At 35.7% G+C, this 23708-nt stretch overlaps 5 protein-coding genes across 5 annotated transcripts; 1 reads left to right on the top strand and 4 right to left on the bottom strand.

Moving 5' to 3' along the window:
• Positions 1 to 397: 397 nt before the first annotated feature.
• On the top strand, positions 398 to 2259 carry LOC120344055 (uncharacterized). Its single transcript, XM_039413142.2, has 3 exons — positions 398 to 823; positions 988 to 1256; positions 1925 to 2259. The coding sequence occupies exons 1-3, from the start codon at positions 556 to 558 to the stop codon at positions 2141 to 2143; spliced, it is 756 nt and encodes a 251-aa protein (XP_039269076.2). The 5' UTR covers positions 398 to 555; the 3' UTR covers positions 2144 to 2259.
• A 1787-nt stretch (positions 2260 to 4046) lies between these two features.
• On the bottom strand, positions 4047 to 6692 carry LOC120344052 (uncharacterized). The gene is made up of 3 exons (XM_039413139.2): positions 6311 to 6692; positions 4886 to 5157; positions 4047 to 4609 (listed from the first exon to the last, which is right to left on the bottom strand). The coding sequence occupies exons 1-3, from the start codon at positions 6576 to 6578 to the stop codon at positions 4391 to 4393; spliced, it is 759 nt and encodes a 252-aa protein (XP_039269073.2). The 5' UTR covers positions 6579 to 6692; the 3' UTR covers positions 4047 to 4390.
• A 3921-nt stretch (positions 6693 to 10613) lies between these two features.
• Positions 10614 to 12743, bottom strand: LOC120344054 (uncharacterized). Its single transcript, XM_078112892.1, has 3 exons — positions 12258 to 12743; positions 11467 to 11721; positions 10614 to 11183 (listed from the first exon to the last, which is right to left on the bottom strand). The coding sequence occupies exons 1-2, from the start codon at positions 12523 to 12525 to the stop codon at positions 11624 to 11626; spliced, it is 366 nt and encodes a 121-aa protein (XP_077969018.1). The 5' UTR covers positions 12526 to 12743; the 3' UTR covers positions 10614 to 11183; positions 11467 to 11623.
• Positions 12744 to 14683: 1940 nt separating this feature from the next.
• LOC120344053 (uncharacterized) lies at positions 14684 to 16833 on the bottom strand. The gene is made up of 3 exons (XM_039413140.2): positions 16411 to 16833; positions 15663 to 15934; positions 14684 to 15388 (listed from the first exon to the last, which is right to left on the bottom strand). The coding sequence occupies exons 1-3, from the start codon at positions 16676 to 16678 to the stop codon at positions 15170 to 15172; spliced, it is 759 nt and encodes a 252-aa protein (XP_039269074.2). The 5' UTR covers positions 16679 to 16833; the 3' UTR covers positions 14684 to 15169.
• A 2841-nt stretch (positions 16834 to 19674) lies between these two features.
• Positions 19675 to 21863, bottom strand: LOC144411662 (uncharacterized). The gene is made up of 3 exons (XM_039413141.2): positions 21369 to 21863; positions 20530 to 20798; positions 19675 to 20237 (listed from the first exon to the last, which is right to left on the bottom strand). Exons 1-3 carry the CDS (start codon positions 21634 to 21636, stop codon positions 20019 to 20021), a joined length of 756 nt encoding a protein of 251 aa, XP_039269075.2. The 5' UTR covers positions 21637 to 21863; the 3' UTR covers positions 19675 to 20018.
• Between the last annotated feature and the right edge of the window lie 1845 nt (positions 21864 to 23708).

Below are 23708 nucleotides of genomic sequence, written 5' to 3'. Positions count from 1 at the left end.
CGCAATCGTTGTCACATGAATGAATATTAAAATATGATTCAAAATTTTTAATGAAAATAAAAAGAATAGGACGTTGTCATCAAAACTCGGAATATTGCATCACTCGATTAAAAGAAATTGTTGGCAATTCAGGGCCACTTCAAAGAAAAGTACTTTATTGCAATTTCACCAAAAGTCCCAAACTGATACATTGAATTTACGTCAATTGACGAATTGAGGTTCTTTATTATCCTGTTTACGGCTTGATTTATCCTGTTCAAGGCCTCGTGATATTGTATTCTTAGATGTGACCTTTCCATATGTGGTTTTAAAATATATAACATGATTTGTGGCGATGAATGGGTTTATATTTATAATCATCAAGTGGTATAATTATATAAATTACTATATATAATGTAACTTTTTCGTACGGATGTTTTTTTGGTAACATGGTCCGCACAGTGACTGAAAAAAAGCAAGCAATGTTTGCCAACTTTGAGTGGATATATAACATGCGGTAATATTGCTAGTGAGTTCGAATCGCAAACACTGCTGGATATACTTTGGGCGAAGAAAATGTTGCAGCGAGTAATTATCTTGTGCTTTTTTATCGGCGTGTATTATGAAACTTGTTTGTGCGAGAGATCAGAAGACTCTCTTATTTGCAAACGAGTAGAAAACGATGCTGCCAATGTTTTGATCACGGGCCCGCAAGGCCCTCCAGGCTTTCCTGGAGTTGCTGGTCTTAAAGGAAGTAGAGGTCGAACTGGATTGCCAGGTGCTCCAGGTCCCAGGTTAGACTACAGCAGATTGGAGATTTCAATTGAGCAACAAGTTGCAGAAGGTACAATGATAAGTGTTTATTGTAGAATCGGTGCTTTTTGCTATAAGTAAATCAGTATTTTAAGACCACAAAACATACATATAGACGTGCGTGGTTTCAGCTTTTTCATTTTTATTCTTGTTTCTGACGACTTTTTATTAAATATCACTCATTTTCCGTTTCAGCTATTCATTCATCGAAAAATAGAAACCCACAGCCAAACTTTCGGTGTGAGAATCTAAAGAGCAAAGTTGAAGTGGATGGTAAATGTTTTTTCGCTGTCTTGCCTGAGTATGAAGTCAAATTTCTTGCAGCGGAGCAGTTGTGCATCGACAGAGGAGCAACACCAGCAAATATTTACGATCGCCATCAATTCAACAAGATAATGAATTATCTTCACGACTTGAGACAAACATTTTATCATGTATATCTTGGCATGGAATTCAATCCTTCGGTTTGTAAACAGATTGTTAATATTTTTTTTTCATAGAGTTGCATTCTTTTTCTTACGCAAAAACAATCACATTACTGATGGTCACAAACAATCGCTGACACATACAGAGCTAATTGTAAATTTTTAATCAAGAGACAGTTGCACGAAATTTGCGAAACTATCAGTAATGTTGGCAAAACAGTTTGAAACGGGGGGAGGGGGGGGGGAGATAAACTTAGATTGCATTGTAACATATTGACACAAAGTAAATATAAACACACTTAATCATTTTGCAAGATTTTGAAAAACAAAGCCAACCAATCATGATTATTGCTCCTTTTATAGAGCGCCAGCCCAGTCGCACCGTACCCCAAACTACCTTTTTCTTGAAACAGGCATATATATATATCATTAATTAATGACATAATGCTTTATAATTATAAAGCACACAGAGCCTTCTTATACACTTTAATTAGCAGCATTTGATGTGTATAAAATGTCACTGCCCTCCATGTACACGACACTATTGTTGGTCGTTGAAATTCAGATTTAATTTCGAGGCATGAGTGTAATTTAATTATTATCTTGAAACCCCATTAGGTGTATATATGATATCTCTGATACGGTAAAAAATGTACAAAAATGATTAGGCAAAAACTCTGAAGTGCAATTGCTAAATCTTTTGACAGGATTATCACCTCTTTCTTTATGATGGAACTCCAACTCAATACGCGAGTTGGCGGGGTCGAGATCCAGTTCCAAATGTGGCAGATCCTGTGAAAATGACACGTGTTGCCATAGATGTTCTGAGCGACCGAGATAACCCTCGCAATGGCATGTTGACAACAGCTATGATTTGGCCCAAAACAGGAGTACTGTGTGAAGCTGAAATAGAGAGAGAGATCTGAAAATGCATCAACATGTTCCTATTTTACTTAAAGGCCAAAGCATGATGAAAGATTTCAATATCGTTTTTTTTTCTGTTGCTAACTATATATACATTAGTGAATCATCATTTCATGTGTTTTTAGTGTTTATTCTGATTGTAGTTGGGGTGAGAAGTTGAGGAATAGCATACTATTCCAACAGGAGCAAGAGGCTTGAACTTTGTAACTAAATCGAACTGTAGGAACTACATAGCTAGTGTAGGAAACAGTCTGCTGTGATCATTAAACCGTGCCGCGGCAGCAAAGGGTCAAGAAATTATGCTGTAATTGAACTACGGTAATGCACACAGCTGCATACGCAAGATCTCATTGGGAAAAATTTCAAAATCTGAAAATTAGAAAGATAATACTATTGGATTTTACTAAACTATATTATGACGCTATAATGAAGTTTTAAATTCAATATCTGTATTAATATGACGAAAATATTACTATTTTTTTTTAACTGCAAAATTTTAGATAAAAGCAAGTATATCAAAAACTTGCTCAACAAGGCCCAAAGTGAACAAAAAATTCGATTTGGTCAACATCTAATTTTAGTTTTTTCAAGTTAAAATACTTGTTGGCTATAAAAATTTATGAAAAAAATGGCTGCTCATAAAGGGGTACCATATCTTTGTTCCTTGAACATAACTGCTCTAGTTACGTCAATGTTTTCTCTATTCATTATGTACCCAGAATCTCGTTACGAATGCATTCAATAATTTCAAAAATGCGACGATATAGTATGACGCCATTCATAGCTATATTCCTTTCGTTTAAAACAAAATGACAGATAATCCAGGATGGTTTATTGAAAAAAGAAAGAATTTACTACCACGGACGATTTGCACTGATTAATTTTACAAGGCGTCTCGGTGAAAATTCCTTAGTTTTCAGTCTAATAAATTAAACTTCCACTGAATCTTTGCCGTTGTCTGATGAGAACCGTTTTTGGTTACCAGCCCGGACCTGTCAGCTGTTTTTTTGTTTGTTCTACAACTGCGGTCGGGGGTCTGGGCGTCCCGAATATTGCCCACGAAACGGACATTTTCCGGGTTACCCAGGCGTTCAAAACTTTGAATTCTTCCGACTCTATGGTCCGTTCGGTTGCTCGTGCTCGAATGGGCAAGGTTGTGGCGAGGTTTTATCGAGTCCAGGAAGCGACGCAGGCCCTGTTATCGACTTTCTCAATCGTGATAACTCCTCTAAGCCAGATGGATGGCGCGTCGGCCCGTATGATAATCTGTGGGGCCAACTGCGCCCTATGGGTCGCCGTATCGGTCTATGCTGGGCTGTCTCTTCGGAGGGAACTTCACGATCCCCACTAACAATCTCCTAATCGAGAGCGGCAAAAAGATAACTCGGGTGTTGCACCACGTGAGAATACCGCCTGTACAATAAATTGCGATTTTTCATGACAAACTGACTGTGTTTTGTGTTGGACTAATGTGGTTGAATTTTTCCAACAGTTCACTTCATTTCGTACGTTCATCACCGATGTTTTGCATAAAGAAAATCACGGCTCTAATTATAAGTCTTAGTACCAGAAAATGTTACTACATTGAGTCACAAAGTACCCTAAGATTATGGATTTGGAATTAAGTAACCACACCCTGCATAAGAGCATCAACTTATTGCACTTTTCTGTGTCATTTTGCATTATGTACAGAACTCCACTATCGAAGCGTTTATCAATGAATTCTTATAACCATTAAAAAGATTGACTTAGGGTATTACATAATTCTCAGGATATGCAATCCCGTTGGCAGCGCTTATCCCCTTCATTAACAGGCCCATAACACTAAATGTGAGAGGAATATTCATAACTTTCTGTTCCCAGAAACAAATCCGATCGATCCATATCACATTAACACATATAAACTACTCGTTATAGTATTTATTACACAGTAACGGTTTATCATTAATTACCAATGAAATTTTGATATTCACCCTAAAAAGTAACATGCATATTTGACTTCATATTATATTTCATTGCTGTCATGGTACTGATCACACTACTGACGGGCATACAAATTAGTGATATCAAATATTACTCCGACAAATTCATAAAACTGCTGGATAGTAAAAACAAATATTAGCATACATTTGCTTTCAGTCAACAAACTCTAGGAAATTCTGGATCGTTATAGTCTTTAGAATTAGAATAATAAGTTGATATACACGATACGAGATGAGTATAGACAATAGAGTCATGCTTATTCCAATTCAAGACTCTCTCTCTATGGCAGATTCGCAAAGTACTCCTGTTTTAGGCCAAATCATAGCCGTAGTCAACATTCCATTACCGGAGTTGTTGCTGTCACTCAGAACGTTTATGGCTATTCGCGTCATTTTCACAGGATCCGCCACACGTCTAACGGGATCTCCGAAACGCCAACTTGTGTATTGAGCTGGGCTTCCGTCATAGAAGGCAAGTTCATCATTCTGTCAAAATATACATTGCAGAGTAAAAATTTCTACGCTAAGTCAGTGTTTATATATTAAAAAAATAAATATATACTCTTTCTTTTGAGTAATAGTTTTCCTATGTTCTTAATACCAATCTAAATTTGTATTCCAATACAAATTAAATTTGAAAATATCCTAAATGTTCCCTGTCACGATACCCTTTTTTATTCATTGAATTGAAACAAATTTTATGACAAAAATTAGCAACATGTGACATAATTAATTATTGACAGTATATTAATGACTACTAACCTCAGGATCAAACTCCATTCCAAGATATACGTGATAAAATGTTTGTCTTAACTCATGAAGATAATTCATAATCTTGTGGAATTGATGGCGATCGTAAATATTTGCCGGCGTTGCTCCTCTATCGATGCACAACTGCTTAGCTGCGAGAAATTTGACTTCATTTTCCGGTAAGACAGCGAAAAAACATTTTCCATCGACTTCGACTTTGTTATTTAAATTTTCGCATCGAAAGTCGGAAGTCTGGGGTTTTACATCCTTCATCGCATGAATAGCTGAAATGGGAAAATTTCTATTTAAACAAAGATAAAATAATGAATAGAATTTTAGATGAATTTGGTAATATATATTCACCGAAATAAGGAATCAAGTCGAGGGCAAAATGTTTAGAAACGAAAAATAAAAAACTCGGAAATCGTTTTTTAATTATAAATATAAAACATGCGGGGTTTTACATATTATGGGTATATTTCAAAATACTTTTTGCCAAATTATGCTCTGTCATTATCCCCAGTCTCATGTAATCTACCCCCAATGCCAGGTGAACCTTTATAGCAGGGTAACGCATCTTCGGAAAACCCACTAGTTCATCTCGTCCTGGTCTGCCGTGGTGGGCAGAAGATCAAAACATTCGAATCATCGTTTCGACTCGTTTGCACACAAGAGAGTCGGACTATCTCACACACTAGCAGGTTTTGTAATATACGTCTATCAAAACGAATAAGACCATTATTCGAGAGAACATTTTTCTGTAATTACAGCGGCAATTTGTGAAAATGAATTAAATACTAATGCAAAGCAGCAATATCTTATGTTATATAAACAGTACTATATATATTTTACTCTATTGCAAAAAGAAAAAAAATCAATCAAGTTTCAATCAATCAACTCATCAGCGTTCTTGGTGAAAAAAAGTTTTTTTGTTTGTTTTGCACCGAATGGATCAGTTCGATGTGAATCTAAATTTGCTAATTGAACTGATTTTCTATTATACTTTCTTTATACGAACAAATTGCAACAAAATTCAATCTGAAATTTTCATTTACAGTTCCACTCTTAATTAGTCAGTGATGAACAATAAACATTGGTACGAGTCATCTATTTACCATATATATAAGCAACGACTTGAGTTTTATGGATAAATAAAAATAATACTAAAATTATATTCAAATTGTAAAGTCAAAATCAATATATAGATCCCATGCGTAGCACAATTATACATGAGAACATTATTTCGGTCAAGTATATTTTGAAGTAGTTTTTTGAGATGACTAAACTTTCTTAGCGATTAAGTCACAAAGCTAAAATAGCAAAGAATGAAATAATACATACTGATTATGGACTTTTGTGTTTTGAAAAACGCGATAAATATTCAGTCCATAGTTTACTAAAAAATTCTGAATACGCGTAAAATAAACACATATTTACCTTCTGCGACAATTTGCTCAACCAAAATCACCAATCTGTTGGGGTCTACGTCCATTCCTGGTGGTCCAGGTAGGCCATCATATCCGGGCATTCCAGCCAGTCCAGGTAAACCAGGTAACCCAGGAGGACCTTGCGGTCCCGTGATCAAAACATTGGCAGCATCGTTGTCCACTCGTTTGCATATAAGAGAGTCTTCGGATCGCTCACCATGGCATGTTTTACAAAACACACTAAAAAGCAAGCTCAAGAAAATTAATCGTTGCCACATTTCAGCACCTGCAATGTATCCAGCTCTATCAGCAATAATCAACTTCACCAGAGATTCAAAACGTTATAAAAGTACCATTCTTTCAACTCTGTTTGTGCTCTGTTTGAAGCATAACAAAAAAGAAAAAGGTTAAATGGAAATTTTTCAACTCAACGAGTCAAAAATTTAAAAGATATTGAAAGGTTTTTTAGGTTTTTGTCAGGTACTCATTGAGCCTTTGCTTACACGTAAATGCTGACGTCTGCACAAAATAAATTAAACTGCAAATAGGATAATAGAGAACCGCAATCTGCCAATTGACCTGAATTTGGTGTATCGATTGGGGACTTTTAGTAGTACTCGTAACAGAACTGAGTTTAAAAGTATGTAAGTAAATGTACTTTCATACAAAACCCACTTTATTAAATAATAATTTAGCAATACCCCACACCGATTTTGAATCACTTTACCAATTGCTCAAAAATGAAAAGTATTTCGAGATGAAATGGGGTGATACAGTATGGCGGCAACGTATTTATCTTTTTTTGTTTCAAACTTTTGAATTATGATTAAATATTAAATTGGTTGAATACGATTTCGCAAATTGCTGGAATTCACAATTCATCACATTTGCATTGCAACATTTGCAAATTATCAAGATTAATAATGTTGTTATTATACTAGATGAAGTTGTTCATCTACCGATATCAAAATGACAAGCATTTAGTTTGAAAAATAAATCATGCGCATGTGACTGATGCTTGTTCGAGCTTTGCTCGACTCACGTTTCAATACTCATCAAAATATTTTTTGAGATTTCCTAAGATAGAATACATTGTGGTATATATATTGTCGATGAAACTCTCTTGAAATTATACAATCACCACCATTACATTACCGTGTAGAAAAGAGTAGAAATGTATAAAATGGAGTAGAATATTGAAAACCATAGTGCGGTTTGAATTGCTATGAAATAGATTTCATACGATATGTATTATTAATTTCTAGTGAGATTTAGATGAAGGACTGTTTTTACAAAAAACTATCGCGTCACACTGGCTAATGGAAAAATTCTCACTATGGAAATCTGTCGGTTAATGTTACTGTAGGTCGAAGCTTACTGTAACCACATAAAATCCCTCACGTTAACTGAACAGATGAAGGGATTTAGGTAATTCTAGGCATTTGCGAATACCCATTTATCGGGTAGTCCCTTAGTGGGCGCTCCCGTAGTATGTGCAACAAGATGGCGGACACCTTAACATTGTAAGTGTACCAGGTTAGGGTTAGCCCATAATGTTATTTCAATTTTCCTTATTTTAGTTCTGTTACGAGTTCGGGGACTAGCCAAGTGACTCCCGTAGTATTTGTACCTGAAATTAGGGCCTAATCCTAACCTGATACACATACTACGTTCCGGTATCAGCCATCTTGTTGCACATACTACGGGAGTACCCCGTAGTGTGTGTACCAGGTTAGGGTTAGGCTAGAATGTTATACCGATTTTCGGACCTCCAGAAGTATGTGCACCAAGATGGCGCACAACCTGAACATAGTATGTGTACCTGGTTAGAGTTCAGGTTGTGCACCATCTTGGTACACATACTTCGGCAGCGCCCGAATTTCCTGTTAAGGGACTGTCTGTGTTAGTCAAGAGAACATTCCTCCTGCCCATAGGTCTCCCTTTACACAACTTGATGTAAAGTGGGCGAACAAAAATTGGTTACTATCATATTGGTACACACACTTCTGTAGCGACATTTATTGATCTTCCAAACAAGGCCCAAAAACTAGAATCCTTACTGGGTCAGAGACGGAAATCTTTCCTGTTCGTTATTGCCTCCAATTTATGACGCACTAGCTGAGGTAGTGGCCATGAGATTTGAAACCGCCAAAACTCACAGATAGCTGTTATGGTTCAGGTAAACCGTAAATTTGTGACTCGTCATAAGCTACCCGATACATTCCATTTTTCCGGGCTTGAAATAAATTATGTTTATAGCAAATTATTTATGAAAGGTTTCATAAAATAATCATACTGCATCATATAATAATAATATTTAATAATATATACAACCAAGTTTTATCAACGAGAACGTGGGAGACATGATGCAGTCGCTAGATCACCTGGTAAATATTTTAAATTTCCCGACCCAATAGAATCGAAATATTCTCTTGATAAGAGTTGTAACACCAGTCGCGGCGACTGGTCTTTAAATTTTGTACTTTATAACGTAAAATTTGTACGCTTTGATGAAATTCATAAGGTCGCACAGTGTGCTATCCACGAGACCGTTTACATCCTATAAATTTTGGAGCAACTGTTGGAACCCCTCGTTGGAGCAAGCAAATTTTTCCCATTTAAATTCGAGGAATTTCATTATCCCCTGGAATGAATAATGTTAAACGCTGGATTTAAACGTTCGACATGGTGTGAACATCATAATACCAGTTCCAATAATACCTTAATGACGTTACACCAGGGTGGTCCACACCCATGCCCCGTTATCTGTGGCCCGCGTCGCATCTGCTGGAGGGTATTTTAAAATCGCATTTGGTGTTTTCCATTCATAAAAATAACAAGAAAAATTCTTGACATATTGTAACATCGCTAATGTCACTGAATTGATTAGTGTTTTATGACTGGCGAAGTCGAATGATGTGGGTGGCTGGTATAAATCGTTACCTGAGTTTCTATCATTTTGGTCGGGAATATATATTAACAATATAGACATCATGGAAAACTAAAATCGAATATGAAATCGATTAGCCTGGGTTGGCTTATGCATGGCTTATGCAAATACTAATGTTATGGCGTAACAATCATGCCGGTTGATTTTTTTTTCCAGCCAGCTTACTCAGTATTAAAACTGTTTAATGCCTATATGTCAGAAAATTTAGTAATTACTCTCAAATTTGGCAATAACTCAATCTGCAGTTATTTGTAAGTTAATTTGTACACATGAGTTAGAAAAGGAAGCTTACCAATTCAAACAGATTTTTAGCTGGATAAGGGAGGGAAAATACAATACTACAATGCCTTCTCGATATGTCGGCAAGTTGTGTCGGTGACAAAAAATATAATTCAGAACGGTATTTTATGGAATCTCGTAAGCAATGAGCATTTCCCAAATTAAAGGGATTTTGATCTGAGAATTTTATCATTGTTCGAAAGCACATACATTTGCGGAAGCACCCTTTCTGTTCTGAACAGTTTCAAATCTTAAACTAAATGTAGATATCGAAAAAAAACGTTTTGCACGTTTTAGTGAGTTTTTTGGGGTTTTTTGCATGTTTTAGCTTGATAAATGACAAATAATGATCAATGTGTTTTTTTTTTACATTGCACTGTTTACCTATTCTTGGCACTATTGTGGCCCACGAACAATGCAAAAATAAATTTGTGGCCCCCGAAGCTGACAACTTTGGACCACCCTGCGTTACACACTTGCGAGGGAAAGCGATATGTGTTTTTCATAATGAATGCAGAGCTGCTACGTGGCGACGTACTTGCGTAACGTCGCTGCGTGACGCAGTAATTAGGGAACGTCGTTGTTCACGTCAAGTTGGCGCAGCGGACATGGGATGAATTGGAGTACATTGAATGAAATTGCTGAAATTGAAATTTACTGGTGCATCCTATATTCAATCTAATGGTATCATCCGAAAGCTATCTATACCCTCCAAAAATGTGTCGATACTGTATTAGGATAAAACAAGAACAAATCAAACATTTTATTTTATTTAAAAATGTTTTTTAGCACTTTTTAATTTTTGTAGGATAATCGCGACATTTTATCTCCATTTCATAAATTTAATTAGTCTCCAAGATTGTCTTTCAAACAGTATAAAACTTTCTAAATATACTATAATGTTCGCGAGATGTGAGGTTTCAAAGTTGCATAATTCGTACGGGATGCCAAAGGCGGAAAACAGGCTTTCAGGGTCAGAAGGCGTTCTCGGGAAAGCCGGACCGCTTTTAGGGTTTAAAAAGTTAATAGGCCCAGAACTTCACTTATATTCCGCGTAATACTGATAACAACACTAAATCTGAATAATCTGCTCGTTTTTATATTTATTACATGGCAATGTTAACATCAATTGCAGGTAAAAAATTAGTATTCACCCTATACAGTAACAGTCCAATTTGTCTTCATAATATATTTCAGTATTATATTTCTGTCAAGGTTTGGATCGCATTACTGACATGTATAAAAATCAGCAATATCAAATTTTACTCCGACAAATTCATAAAACTTCTAGATAGTGAAGATGTGTGGTAACAGAAACAAACATTGAAATACATTTGCTTTCAGACGACAAATTTTGGATCGTGATAGTCGTTAGAAATAGAATGATAAGTTGATATATACGACACGAGATGAGTGTAGTCTTGTTTATGCCAATTTAAGGTTCTCATTCTATTGCAGATTCGCAAAGTACTCCCGTTTTAGGCCAAATCATAGCCGTGGTCAACATTCCATTGCCGGAGTTGTTGTTATCACTCATAACGTTTATGGCCACTCGTGTCATTTTCACCGGATCCGCCACACGTCTAACGGGATCTCCGGAGCGCCAACTTGTGTATTGAGCTGGACTTCCGTCATAGAAAGTGAGGTCGTCATTCTGTCAAATATTACATTGCATGAATAAAAATTCAAATTTAAAAGATTATATAAGATCATCAAACCATTTGAGTGAAGGTTTTTCTATGTTTTCAATATTAATTGAAAGTTGTTTGCAATTATGACATGTATAGCGATTTTTATCTGAAATGCAGTTGTAAATATTCTAAATGTTACCTTAACTAATACCCTTTTTTAGTTAATTTGAAACAATTTTTGGAAGGAAAATGACATGATGTGGGTAAATTATCGGCAATATATTGATTTCCTAAATGTCTACTAACCTCAGGATCAAATTCCATTCCAAGATATACGTGATAAAATGTTTGTCTTAACTCATGAAGATAATTCATTATCTTGCCAAATTGATGGCGATCGTAAATATTTGCTGGTATTGCTCCTCTATCGGTGCAAAGCTGCTCAGCTGCAAGAAATTTGACCTCATTCTCCGGCAAGACAGCGAAAAAACATTTTCCATCGACTTCGACTTTGTTTTTGAGATTCTGGCTGTGGGTTTACATTCTTCATCGCATGAGCAGCTGAAATGGAAAATTTTTATTTATAAAAACATAATAAAGTGACGGATAGAATTTTAGTAGAATTCAGTAATATATATTCACCGAAATAAGGAAGTTTTATATACGGCCATCAAAACAAACAAGACCACTAATGGGAGGAACATTTTTCTGCACCTACAGTGGCAGTTCGGGAAAATGAACTAAACCAAAGTATCAATATATATCATATGTTGTATCATTCAAGCCCCTATTAACTCTACAGCGTTCTTGACGAAAATCATTTTCGGGCGTAATTTCGGTATTATGCTAAAACGATATTATGATGCCACGGGCTATATCTAGCACATTTTGGTAATAATTTTATAATATTATTATGAAAGTTCGGTCAAAAGAACTTTGAAGTAGTCTTTTGGAAGTTTCTGAACTACTTGATCGATTAAAATAGCAATAAATAAATTAGTACATACAGATTATGAACTCTTATAAAAACGCAATAAATAGACAATCCGTAGTTTACTAAACATTCTGAATACGCGTTAAATGAACACAAAATTTACCTTCTGAGACAGTTTGCTCAACCAAAATTACCAATCTGTTGTGGTCTACGTCCATTCCTGGTAGTCCAGGTTGGCCATCAAGTCCTGGTATTCCATCCAGTCCAGGTAAGCTAGGTAAACCAGGAGGACCTTGAGGACCCGTGATCAAAACATTGGCAGCATCGTTGTCTACTCGTTTACATATAAGAGAGTCTTCGGATCCTTCACCATGGCATGTTTTACAAAATACGCTAAATAGCAAGCTCAAGAAAATTAATCTTTGCCACATTTTAGCACAATATGCAACGTATCCAGCTCTGTCAGCAATAATCAACTTCACCTGAAATTTAAATCTTTATGCCAGGACGCTACACTCAACTCAGTTATAAAATGGCGGACTTAGCTTCCGTTTGTGCTGGGCATGACAAAAAGAGGAAAAAGTTAATTGGGATTTTCCAACGCAACGAGCCAACATTTAAATAGGTAATGAAAAGTTTGTTAATGTTTTGTTAGGTACTCATTTAGCGCTTGCTTACACGTAATTGATTACGCCTCGCATTGGATAAATCAAACTGCAAACAGGATAATAGAGAACCTTAATCTGCCAATTGCCCCGAATTTTTAGGTGTCGATTAGGGTCTTTTAGTAGTACTCCTAAAAGAATTGGGTACAAAAGTATTTAAGTAATCGTAGTATCTTACAAGACGACTCCAATAAAATACTAATTCAGCAATACTACATACCGACCTCAAAGAAGTTTGCAAATTGCCAACGCATATTTTTTGAAATTTCTTTCAGAGTTGAATACATTGGGGTATATATACAGCCGATTAAACTATCTTGAAGTTAGTACAACTGTTTACATTACTGCGTGGAATTGAGGAGAATATAGAAAACCATACATTCTTTATAGTGAGATTTAAATTGCTATGAACAAGATTTTATACGATAGGTTATATTCATTCATAGCGACATCGTGATTTAATTGGGAAGAATGACCGTCTTTACAAAATATTATCGCCTCACACTGGCTAATGGAAAAATTCTCAATATGAAAACTCCCGTATTTGCCAAAGCCTACTGTAGCCACATAAAATCCTTCTCGTTAACTTAACAGATGGAGAGCTTTAAGTAACTCAAGGCATTTACGAATACAAATTTATTGATCTTCCAAACAATGCTCTTACACTCGAAGCCCCTACTGCAGTGGTACTCAACCTGTGGTACGCGAAGATGGTCAAGTGGTACGCGAGCAGCCTTGAATTATTGCAACAACTTTTGAGTTGGCCAAAATATGCTGACAGCGCTTTATCTTCCATACTGTATGTATTCGCTGAACGGCCTTTATGAATGTTTCCCCGGGCATCAATTTCCTTGTTTATTTCCGTATCCAGCAATAATCAGTAAACATTGCCTCGTTTTTGTAGTTTTGGCTGTTATTTGTCAGTTTTCAGTTGTGTTTCAAAAAAATAGTTGTGAATGAAATATCTTAATTGTCATTATGTCTTCAAAGGTGCATTAATTAAGTGGTGTAATCAAAAATGAGTCTCGCAAATGCAGCGATAGACTAGTCTAAACTATCAGTGCCTGTAAGCGGCACATGGTTGATTAATTTTAATAAAAAATGAGGGTTTCAAAAACGTAATCCAGCTTATAAGCGCCAGCACAACAAAACACTCTCAAAGTAGGTATATTTTTTTGCAATAGTACAGTATAGGAAGATTTTTTCTGGGGTCAGAGGTCGGAGAAATGTCCTATGGACCAGTCCAATCTTTACAGATCGCCCTCGCCTGCTATTTTCCACAAATCGATATGGGCATGTTTTCGTCCGTCTTGCAAATTGAGTCACGAAGGATGTAGTGCCACATTATAAAACACTCCCATAGCGTGCTTTGTGCCATTGTTCCTCACACCAAAAAGGTCTTTTTCGCTGCACGCGGCCAGAGTGAAAACAGTAACATGGTACGCGGGCAGTAAAAGGTTGAGAACCACTGCCCTACTGGGTAAACCAACGGAAATCTCTCCAGTACGATATTGATTGACTTATTTCTCAATTCTCAAGACATGCATTCCCGTTGGAAGCGATCATCCTATTTATTAATGAGTTCAGAACTTTACTTATATCACAAGTAATACTGATAACAACAATAAATCTAAATAAAACTCCTAATAAGAAATCGAAATACCATTGTCGTACACACTAATGGCTATCCTATATTGCCTTACGATTAATTAGGCGTGCTTGTCATCATTTCTGTTCCAGAAGATAAGTATGATCCACATCTCAATTAATACATATAAACTGCTCGTTTTAATATTTATTACATAGCAACGGTTTAACATCAATTGCGGATGAAAAGATAGTATTTACCCTATAGAGAAACATGCAAATAAGACTTCATAATATATTTCATTGCTGTCAAGAATCACATTACTGACAGGTATACAAATACGTGGTATAAAATGTTACTCCGACAACTTCATGAAACTGCTAGATAGTTAAAACAAATATTAGCATTCATTTGCTTTCAGTAGACAAACTCTAAGAAGTTCTGGATCGTAACAGTCTTTATAATCAAAATGAAAAGTCGATATACACGATATGAGATGATTATAATAGACTATATATCAGGGGTGTGCAAGGTTTCTGGACCAAGGTCCAACAATATTGCCTACTAAGACTGGCGGGTCATGTAACTGCGACGTAGAAGTTACATTTTATGAACAATATTTACACTGTTACAAAAGAAAAAGTGGAAAACAATGAGCCTCGTGCCAAAACTAAATTTAATCCCAATTTCAACGAATTTCTTGAGCTATTTTTTAGCAAAAACATCAAAATTTGGTTTTAGTTTAGATCAGGCGGGCCAGATTAAACTGCCCAACGGGCCGTAGTTTGCCCATGTCTGTTATGAAGCCATGTTTATGCCAATTCAATGCTCTCTATCTATTGCAGATTCGCAAAGTACTCCTGTTTTTGGCCAAATCATAGCCGTGGTCAACATTCCATTACCGGAGTTGTTGCTGTCACTCAGAACGTTTATGGCTACTCGCGTCATTTTCACCGGATCCGCCACACGTCTAACGGGATCTCCAAAGCGCCAACTTGTGTATTGAGCTGGACTTCCATCATAGAAAGTGAGTTCATCATTCTGTCAAATATTACATTGCAGAGTAAAAATTTCTACGCCGAGTCAGTGTTTATATATTTAGAAAAAAAACATAAATACTCTTTATTTTGAGTAACAATTTTCTTATGTTCATAATGTTCAAGCAAATTTGTATTCCGATAAGGATTAAATTTAAAAATATTCTAAATGTTCCTTCCCACGATTTTTTTTTCATTCAATTGACACAATTCCCAAGACAAAAATTAGCAACATGTGACGTCGTTAAATTATGGGCAGCATAGCAATGTATACTAACCTCAGGATTGAACTCCATTCCAAGATATACGTGATAAAATGATTGTCTTAACTCATGAAGATAATTCATTATCTTGCCGAATTGATGGCGATCGTAAATATTTGCCGGTGTTGCTCCTCTATCTATGCACAACTGCGCAGCTGCAAGAAATTTGACTTCATTCTCCGGCACGACATCGAAAAAACATTTTCCATCAACTTCGACTTTGTTATTTAGATTCTCGCATCGAAAGTTTGAAGTCTGTGATTTTACATTTTCCTTAGAATGAATAGCTGAAATTAAAAATTTCTATTTATCAAATTATATTAAAATAACCAATACAATTTTAGTGGAATTTGGTCATATATATTCACCGAAATAATGAGGAGGCGAAATGTTCAGAGTATAGCAACGACTTGAGTTTAAGGTATAATCGAAAACAATAGTAAAGTTATATGCAAAATTATAAAGTTGCTTCAAATTTGTATGTATATTAGGCCCTATATAAACTTCGATAGCGTTTATACATACATTGGTCTTCACATTTAACCGATGAATCAAAACATTTTCGGGCAGAATTTCGGTACCATGCTAAAAACAATATCACGATGGTATGAGTAGGCTATGGAAAAATTGCAAGTGCATAAAAATATTATTTTGAAAATTCTTTTTGAGATGATTAAAATACCTGAGCAATTAATTCGCAAAACCAAATAGCATAGAATATATTTTCACATAATGATTTTAATTTTGAAAACACATAACTCACTTTCTGCGACTATTTGTTCAATCATAATTTCCAATCTGTTGTAGTCTACGCCCATTCCTGGTGGTCCAGGTAGGCCATCAAATCCCGGGATTCCAACCATTCCAATTAAACCAGGTGGACCAGGAGGACCTTGCGGTCCCGTGATCAAAACATTGGCAGCATCGTTGTCTACTCGTTTGCATATAAGAGAGTCTTCGGATCTCTCCCCATGGCATGTTTTATAAAACACGCTGAATAGCAAGCTCAAAATAATTAATCGTTGCCACATTTCAGCACCTGCAATGTATCCAGCTCTATCATAAATTATCAACTTCAACAGAGATTCAAATCGTTATGCTGGTACCCTACACTCAACTCAGTTTAAAAAGGCCGAATTAGCTTCCGTTTGTGGTGCAACATAACAAAATGAGAAAAAAATAAATTGGAATTTTCGAACGCAACGAGTCAAAATCTTAAAAGATAATGAAAAGTTTGTTAAGTTTTTGTTAGATAAGCGCTTGCTTTCACGTAAATGATGACGCCTCGATCAGGATGAATCAAACTGCAAACAGGATAATAAAGAACATCAATCTGCCAACTGATGTAAACTTGATGTATCGAAGGGGAATTTATAGTAGCACTATTTACAGAACTGGGTTGAAAAGTTTATAAATAATTGTATTTTCATACAGGGCCACTTCAGAAAAATACTAATTCAGCAATGCTACACACCTTTTAAATTATGATTAAATATTCAATTGTTTGAATACGATATGGCAAACTGCTGGAATTCATCACGTTTGCATTGCGACATTTGCAAATCATCATAATTAATAAGGTTTTTATTATATACTCGAGGAAATTGTTAATTTAACGATATCAAAATAACAAACATTTCAATTGAAAAGTGAATCATGCGCATCTGCTGACTGATGTATGTTTGAGCATATGTCAACACACGTTCCGTTACTCTTCAAAATAATTTTTTTTGAACTCCCTTCAAAATAGAATACATTATTGTATATAACTATATATACAGTGTGAAATTTTTCTACCCTGGCGGACCGGTAAAATTAAATAAAACGTACTTGAGGACCGGCAAAAATTTAAATGACTGGAACAAAAAATAATAACATATATTTGCGTAATTGATGCGATGTCGGGGACTCAATATTATGCTTCTAGTTGAAAACATTTCACATTAAGAAAAACTATCAAATAATGTGTCGGTCAAATTGGAAATGGGTGGAACATAAAATTATATCATTTATTTGCGTAATAAAATGCAGTGCTGGTTACGCATTATGCGTAAAATGGGCACACTCAAATCTTATCCCATCCAAACACGTATCCTACAACCCAAATCATATACAAACAGAATTAGACCTATAAAGTGAGAATTTTGCTACTGTTTCGTTTTCAATATAGGATTCAAATGAGGCTTAAAAGAAGCTTCTGCAACACGTTGCTCAGCAGCGGCTTCCAATCGATTTCTTTGCTTCGTTTTAATATTAAAGCTAGCGATGGAAAAGTTTATTCGCATAAGTAACTGGCTGAAAATACGGACAACTGCTTGATTGCTCGATTATTTAGCGATGTGTATTCGTTAACAAAAGATATCCAGATTTGTGACAGTGATTCTTATTTAAATCTGGACTGTGAAGTAGAATCACGACTTTAATCAAGCTTTTTCTTCTTCATCGGGTCCACCATATTAATTTAATTTGGCACCAGTCTCAAAATCCTGCTTTGCATAACGTGGTAAAGATCCCAGCGGCCCATGCTTTTGTTGCGCGTCTCGTGACCGCGTGCAGGGTCGCAACAATTTAGTATCATACTGGATATCAAGGCAAAGCCCTGGAATATTATACTGTTCTTGACTGTTTTCTGGTTTAAATATGAAAATATGCATAACCTTTTATTTGGATGGTCATATCAATCAGGAAGTGCATGAAGGACAGAAAAAGCACGCGCGTGCCGATTTTTAGGTTTCTGAATCTTGCAAGATTTGAAAGAGCTCTTTCGCGATGAATCGGAACCGAAAAAGCAAAAAGTGCGATTACTCGGCGCCAAGACATCGCCGGACCATTTATAACAGCAATATAGCGGCGGAACAAAAATTACGTAATTAACCAACGTAAGTTCGTCTTTGGTAAAGGGATTGAGACGGCTGAAAAAAAAAACGAATCGAAATTTTTTGCGGACCGGCAAAAAAATTTCGCGGACCGGTACCATGTCCGCGGACCAGCGGCTGAGAACCACTGGTTTACATGGAGTAGAATATCGAAAACCATACGTTCTTTATAGTCTTATAGTATATATTCTTTTTTATGGTTTGAATTGCTATAAACAAGATTTTATACGAGCAGTTATATTGATTTCTAGTGAGATCGTGATTTAATGTATAGGTGAATGTCTTTCAAAAGTTATCGGCCCACACTGGCTAATGGAAAAATTCTCACTATACCAATTGCCCGAGTTGGTCAAAGCTGACTGTAGTCGCATAAAATCCCCTCTTCAACTTGCAGATGGCATTTGCAAATACCGAATTATTAACAAATGAAATAAAATTAAATTATTTGATAATTTTTGATATATCACTAGTTGATAATATTAATTTTGTGTAATTTCAATAAAACTGCCATTCAACATATTTATTTCATAGGTCGAATTTGTACGCTCCGAACAAAGCTCTACACGAGCGGTCCCTGGTGGGTCAGGGACGGAAATACATCTCGATATTGCTTCCAATTTATTGCACACTGGCTGAGGTGGTGGGCTTGGGAATTTCAACTTCTAGTAACTCGCGGGTAACTGTTATGTTTCCGGAAGGACCGTCGATTTTGCGACTCGTCATAAGCTATCCTAAGCTATCACGTTATATTCTGCCAAGCTAGATGAAATTCTGTTTATAGCAGAATATTTATTGCCAATGTTTTATGTCGATATCTGCAATTGATGATATCAATTCAAATATTCAGTCTTTAGAAATTCAAATTACGAAACAATATTATTTGACTTATTTCTCAATTCTCGGGACATGCTTTTCAGTTGGAAGCGATCATTCCTGTTATTAAGAGGCTCGGAACTTTACTTATATCAGAAGGAATACAGATAACAACACTAAATCTGAAAGAAATCCCCAATAGGAAACTGAAATGTCATTGTCGTACAAATTATTGGCTATCCTATCTTGCCTTGCGATTACCTAAGCGTTCTTGTCCTGATTTCTGTTCCAGGAGATAAATAGGCCTACGATCCACATCCCAATTAATACATATAAACTTCTCGTTCCAATATTTATTACATAGCAACGGTTTGACATCAACTGCTGAAGAACAATTAGTATTCAACCTATAGAGTTACAGGCAAATTTGTCTTTATAATATGTTTCAGTATTTCATTGCTGTCAATGTTTTCACATTACTGAGGTATACAAATAAGCGATATCAAATTTTACTCCGACAATTCATAAAACTTCTAGATAGTGAAGATGTGTAGTAATATAAAACTAACATTAAAATACATTTGCTTTCAGACGACAAATTCTGGACCGTGATAGTCGTTAGATATAGAATGACAAGTTGATATATACGACACGAGATGAGTGTAGTCTTGTTTATGCCAGTTTAAGGCTCTCTTTCTACTGCAGATTCGCAAAGTACTCCCGTTTTAGGCCAAATCATAGCCGTGGTCAACATTCCATTACCGGAGTTGTTGCTATCACTCATAACGTTTATGGCCACTCGTGTCATTTTCACCGGATCCGCCACACGTCTAACGGGATCTCCGGAGCGCCAACTTGTGTATTGAGCTGGACTTCCGTCATAGAAGGTGAGGTCGTCATTCTGTCAAATATTACAATGCATAGGTAAAACAATGCATGTTAAAAGATTATATGAAACCCTCAAACCATTTGAGTGAAGGTTTTTCCATATTTTTAATATTAATTGAAAGTTGTTTGCAATTATGACATGTATAGCGGTTTTCATCTGAAATACAGTTGTAAATATATATGCTAAATGTTACCTCAAACAATACCCTTTTTTAGTTAATTTGAAACAATTTTTGGAAGGAAAATGACATGATGTGGGTGAATTATCGGCAATATATATGTTGATTTCATAAATGTCTACTAACCTCAGGATCAAATTCCATTCCAAGATATACGTGATAAAATGTTTGTCTTATCTCATGAAGATAATTCATTATCTTGCCAAATTGATGGCGATCGTAAATATTTGCTGGTGTTGCTCCTCTATCGGTGCACAGCTGCTCAGCTGCAAGAAATTTGACCTCATTCTCCGGCAAAACAGTGAAAAAACATTTGCCATCGACTACGACTTTGTTTTTGAGATTCTCGCATCGGAAGTCTGGCTGTGGGTTTACATTCTTCATCGCATGAACAGCTGAAATGGAAAATTTTTATTCATAAAAACATAATAAAGCGACGGATAGCATTATAGTAAAATTCAGTAATATCTATTCACCGAAATAAAAAAGTTTTATAACATACGGCCATCAAAACGAACAAGAATACTAATCGGAGGAACGTTTTTCTGCACCTACAGTGGCAGTTTGGGAAAATGAACTAAACCAAAGTATCAATATCTTATGATGTAGGCTATACTTTTTACTCTATTACAAAATGGAAAAAATCAATCAAGCTCCTACTCTACAGCGTTCTTGGCGAAAATCATTTTCGGGCGTAATTTCGGTATTATGCTTAAACGATATTATGATGCCACGGGCTATATTTAGCACATTTTGGTAGTAATTTTATATTATTATTTTGAAAGTTCGGTCAAAAGAACTTTGAAGTAGTCTTTTTGAAGTGACTCAACTACGATCGATTGAAATAGCAAAGGATAAATTAGTACATATATATTGATTATGGACTCTTGTTAAAAACGCAATAAATAGACAGTTCGTAGTTTACTAAACATTCTTAATAAGCGTTAAACAAACACATAATTTACCTTCCGCGACAGTTTGCTCAACCAAAATTACCAATCTGTTGTGGTCTACGTCCATTCCTCGTAATCCAGGTTGACCATCAAGTCCTGGTATTCCATCCAGTCCAGGTAAGCCAGGAAAACCGGGAGGACCTTGAGGGCCCGTGATTAAAACATTGGCAGCATCGTTGTCTACTCGTTTACATATAAGAGAGTCTTCGGACCTTTCACCATGGCATGTTTCACAAAACACGCTAAATAGCAAGCTCAAGAAAATTAATCTTTGCCACATTTTAGCACAATATGCAACGTATACAGCTCTATCAGTAATAATCAACTTCACCAGAAATTTGAATCGTTATGCCAGGACGCTACACTCAATTCAGTTATAAAATGGCTGACTTAGCTTCCGTTTGTGCTGCAGCATGACAAAAAGAGAAAAAGGTTAAGTTGGGATTTTCCAACGCAACGGGCCAACATTTAACAGATACTGAAAAGTTTGTTAATTTTTTGTTAGGTACTCAACCAGCGCTTGCTTACACGTAAATGATGGCACCTCGCACGGGATAAATCAAACTGCAAACAGGATAATAGAGAACCTTAATCTGCCAATTGACCTGAATTTAATGTATCGAGTGCGGACTTTTAGTAGTAGCCTACTCCTAAAAGAACTGGATTTTCAGGAGTATTCAAGTAATTTATATTCATACAGAACCACTTCAATAAAATACTAATTCAGCAATACTACCTACCTCGAAGAACTTTACCAATTGCCAAAAGGTAAAAATTTTCAAATGATACAGTGTGGTGACAACGTATTTTTCTCATAATGTTTTTTTCTTTAAAACAAATTGCTGGATATCACAGTTTATCACATTTGCTTTGCAACTTTTGCAAATCATCGAGATTAATTGTTTTGTTATTTTATACTTGAGGAGGTTGTTTATTTAAAGATATCAATATTACTAGAATTTGTATTTTTATTGACCATGTTTGAGCTTTTGTCGAAACAACTTTACAAACTGCCAACCAATATTTTTTGGAATTCCCCGCAAAGTAGAATATATTGTGGAATATATACAATCAATGAAACTCTCTTGAATTTATACAAGCACCACTGTTTACATTACCGCGTGAAATTGTCTAGAATATCGAAAACCATTGTGATTTAATTCAAATGGATGACCTTCTTTACACAAAACCATTGCCTCACACTGACTAATAAAAAAATTCTCACGGTGGATATCTGCCATGTTCATCACAGCTGACTGCAGTAGTCGCATAAAATTCTCCTCGATAACTTGCAGATAACATTTGCGCATACCAAATTATGGATCAATAAAATAAAATCGATTTTTTTTGGAATTTTTGATTTCTTACTAACGTGTTTCCCCGAAAATAAGTCCTAACCCCAAAATAAGACCTAGCCTGAATTTTAAAAATGATTTTAATATGAGCCCTCCACTTAAAAAAAGACATACTCAATGATGCATTTTTTTTATTTAGTCCAGGTGTCGGCCCGCGGAGTAATATAATCCGGACCCTGACGCTCCACTGAATTAGGGTAACAAAACTACTGTTTTGACGATTATATTCTTTACGTAACAGAATCTATTGTGAGACACGTGTAGACTAAATTATATTATTACCTAATAAGTATAGAATTCACAATTACTCGTTTAATGAGCCTATAATTCAAATATAATTAGACAAATGGTAACAAAACTCAGAAAAGTTGATGCTGGGTGCAAAGGGTTCAATGGCGCCGAAAATATTCAAATGGAAATATTTGAGATGCAATGCAATGAGAAAATAAATCTATATTCTATTCGAGAGATGTATCACTGCTTGATTTTTATTATAAAAAGTATTATCCGTTCGGTTTTCAACTTTCTAAAAATATGTGCGGCCCGCCAATGACTTGCAACTCTGAATTTTGGCCCGCGAGCGACAAAAGGTTGCCGACCCCTGATTTAGTCGATAGCAAGGAGTCTGTCCTACACGTTTTAAATGATTGATAAATCTATGTTTTGCAGTTATTTTAAATAAAAATAAGTGAAGGGATATCGGCTTTACTATTTTGTATTTAGGTAAAATATATTTGAAAACCTTGTAATTCTACACTTTGTAATATTGTTTGTGATAAATAAAAATATAGGACAACCCCGAAACAAAGCCCTAGTGTTATTTTTCGGAAGAAAATTGAAATGAAACCCAGTCTTATTTTCGGGGAAACACGGTATCATTCAATCTACCAATCATCATTTATTTGTCAACACAATTTGGACATATTACGGTATATGAAAAAGTGAAAACCACCTTAACTTGTGTGACAGGAGTCGCGAGGTACCTCAAGAGGTCTTC

Source organism: Styela clava, chromosome 5 (assembly GCF_964204865.1).
Source record: "Styela clava chromosome 5, kaStyClav1.hap1.2, whole genome shotgun sequence".
NCBI classification, from domain to species: Eukaryota; Metazoa; Chordata; class Ascidiacea; order Stolidobranchia; family Styelidae; genus Styela; species Styela clava.
This window is presented reverse-complemented; position numbering and strand designations above follow the sequence as displayed.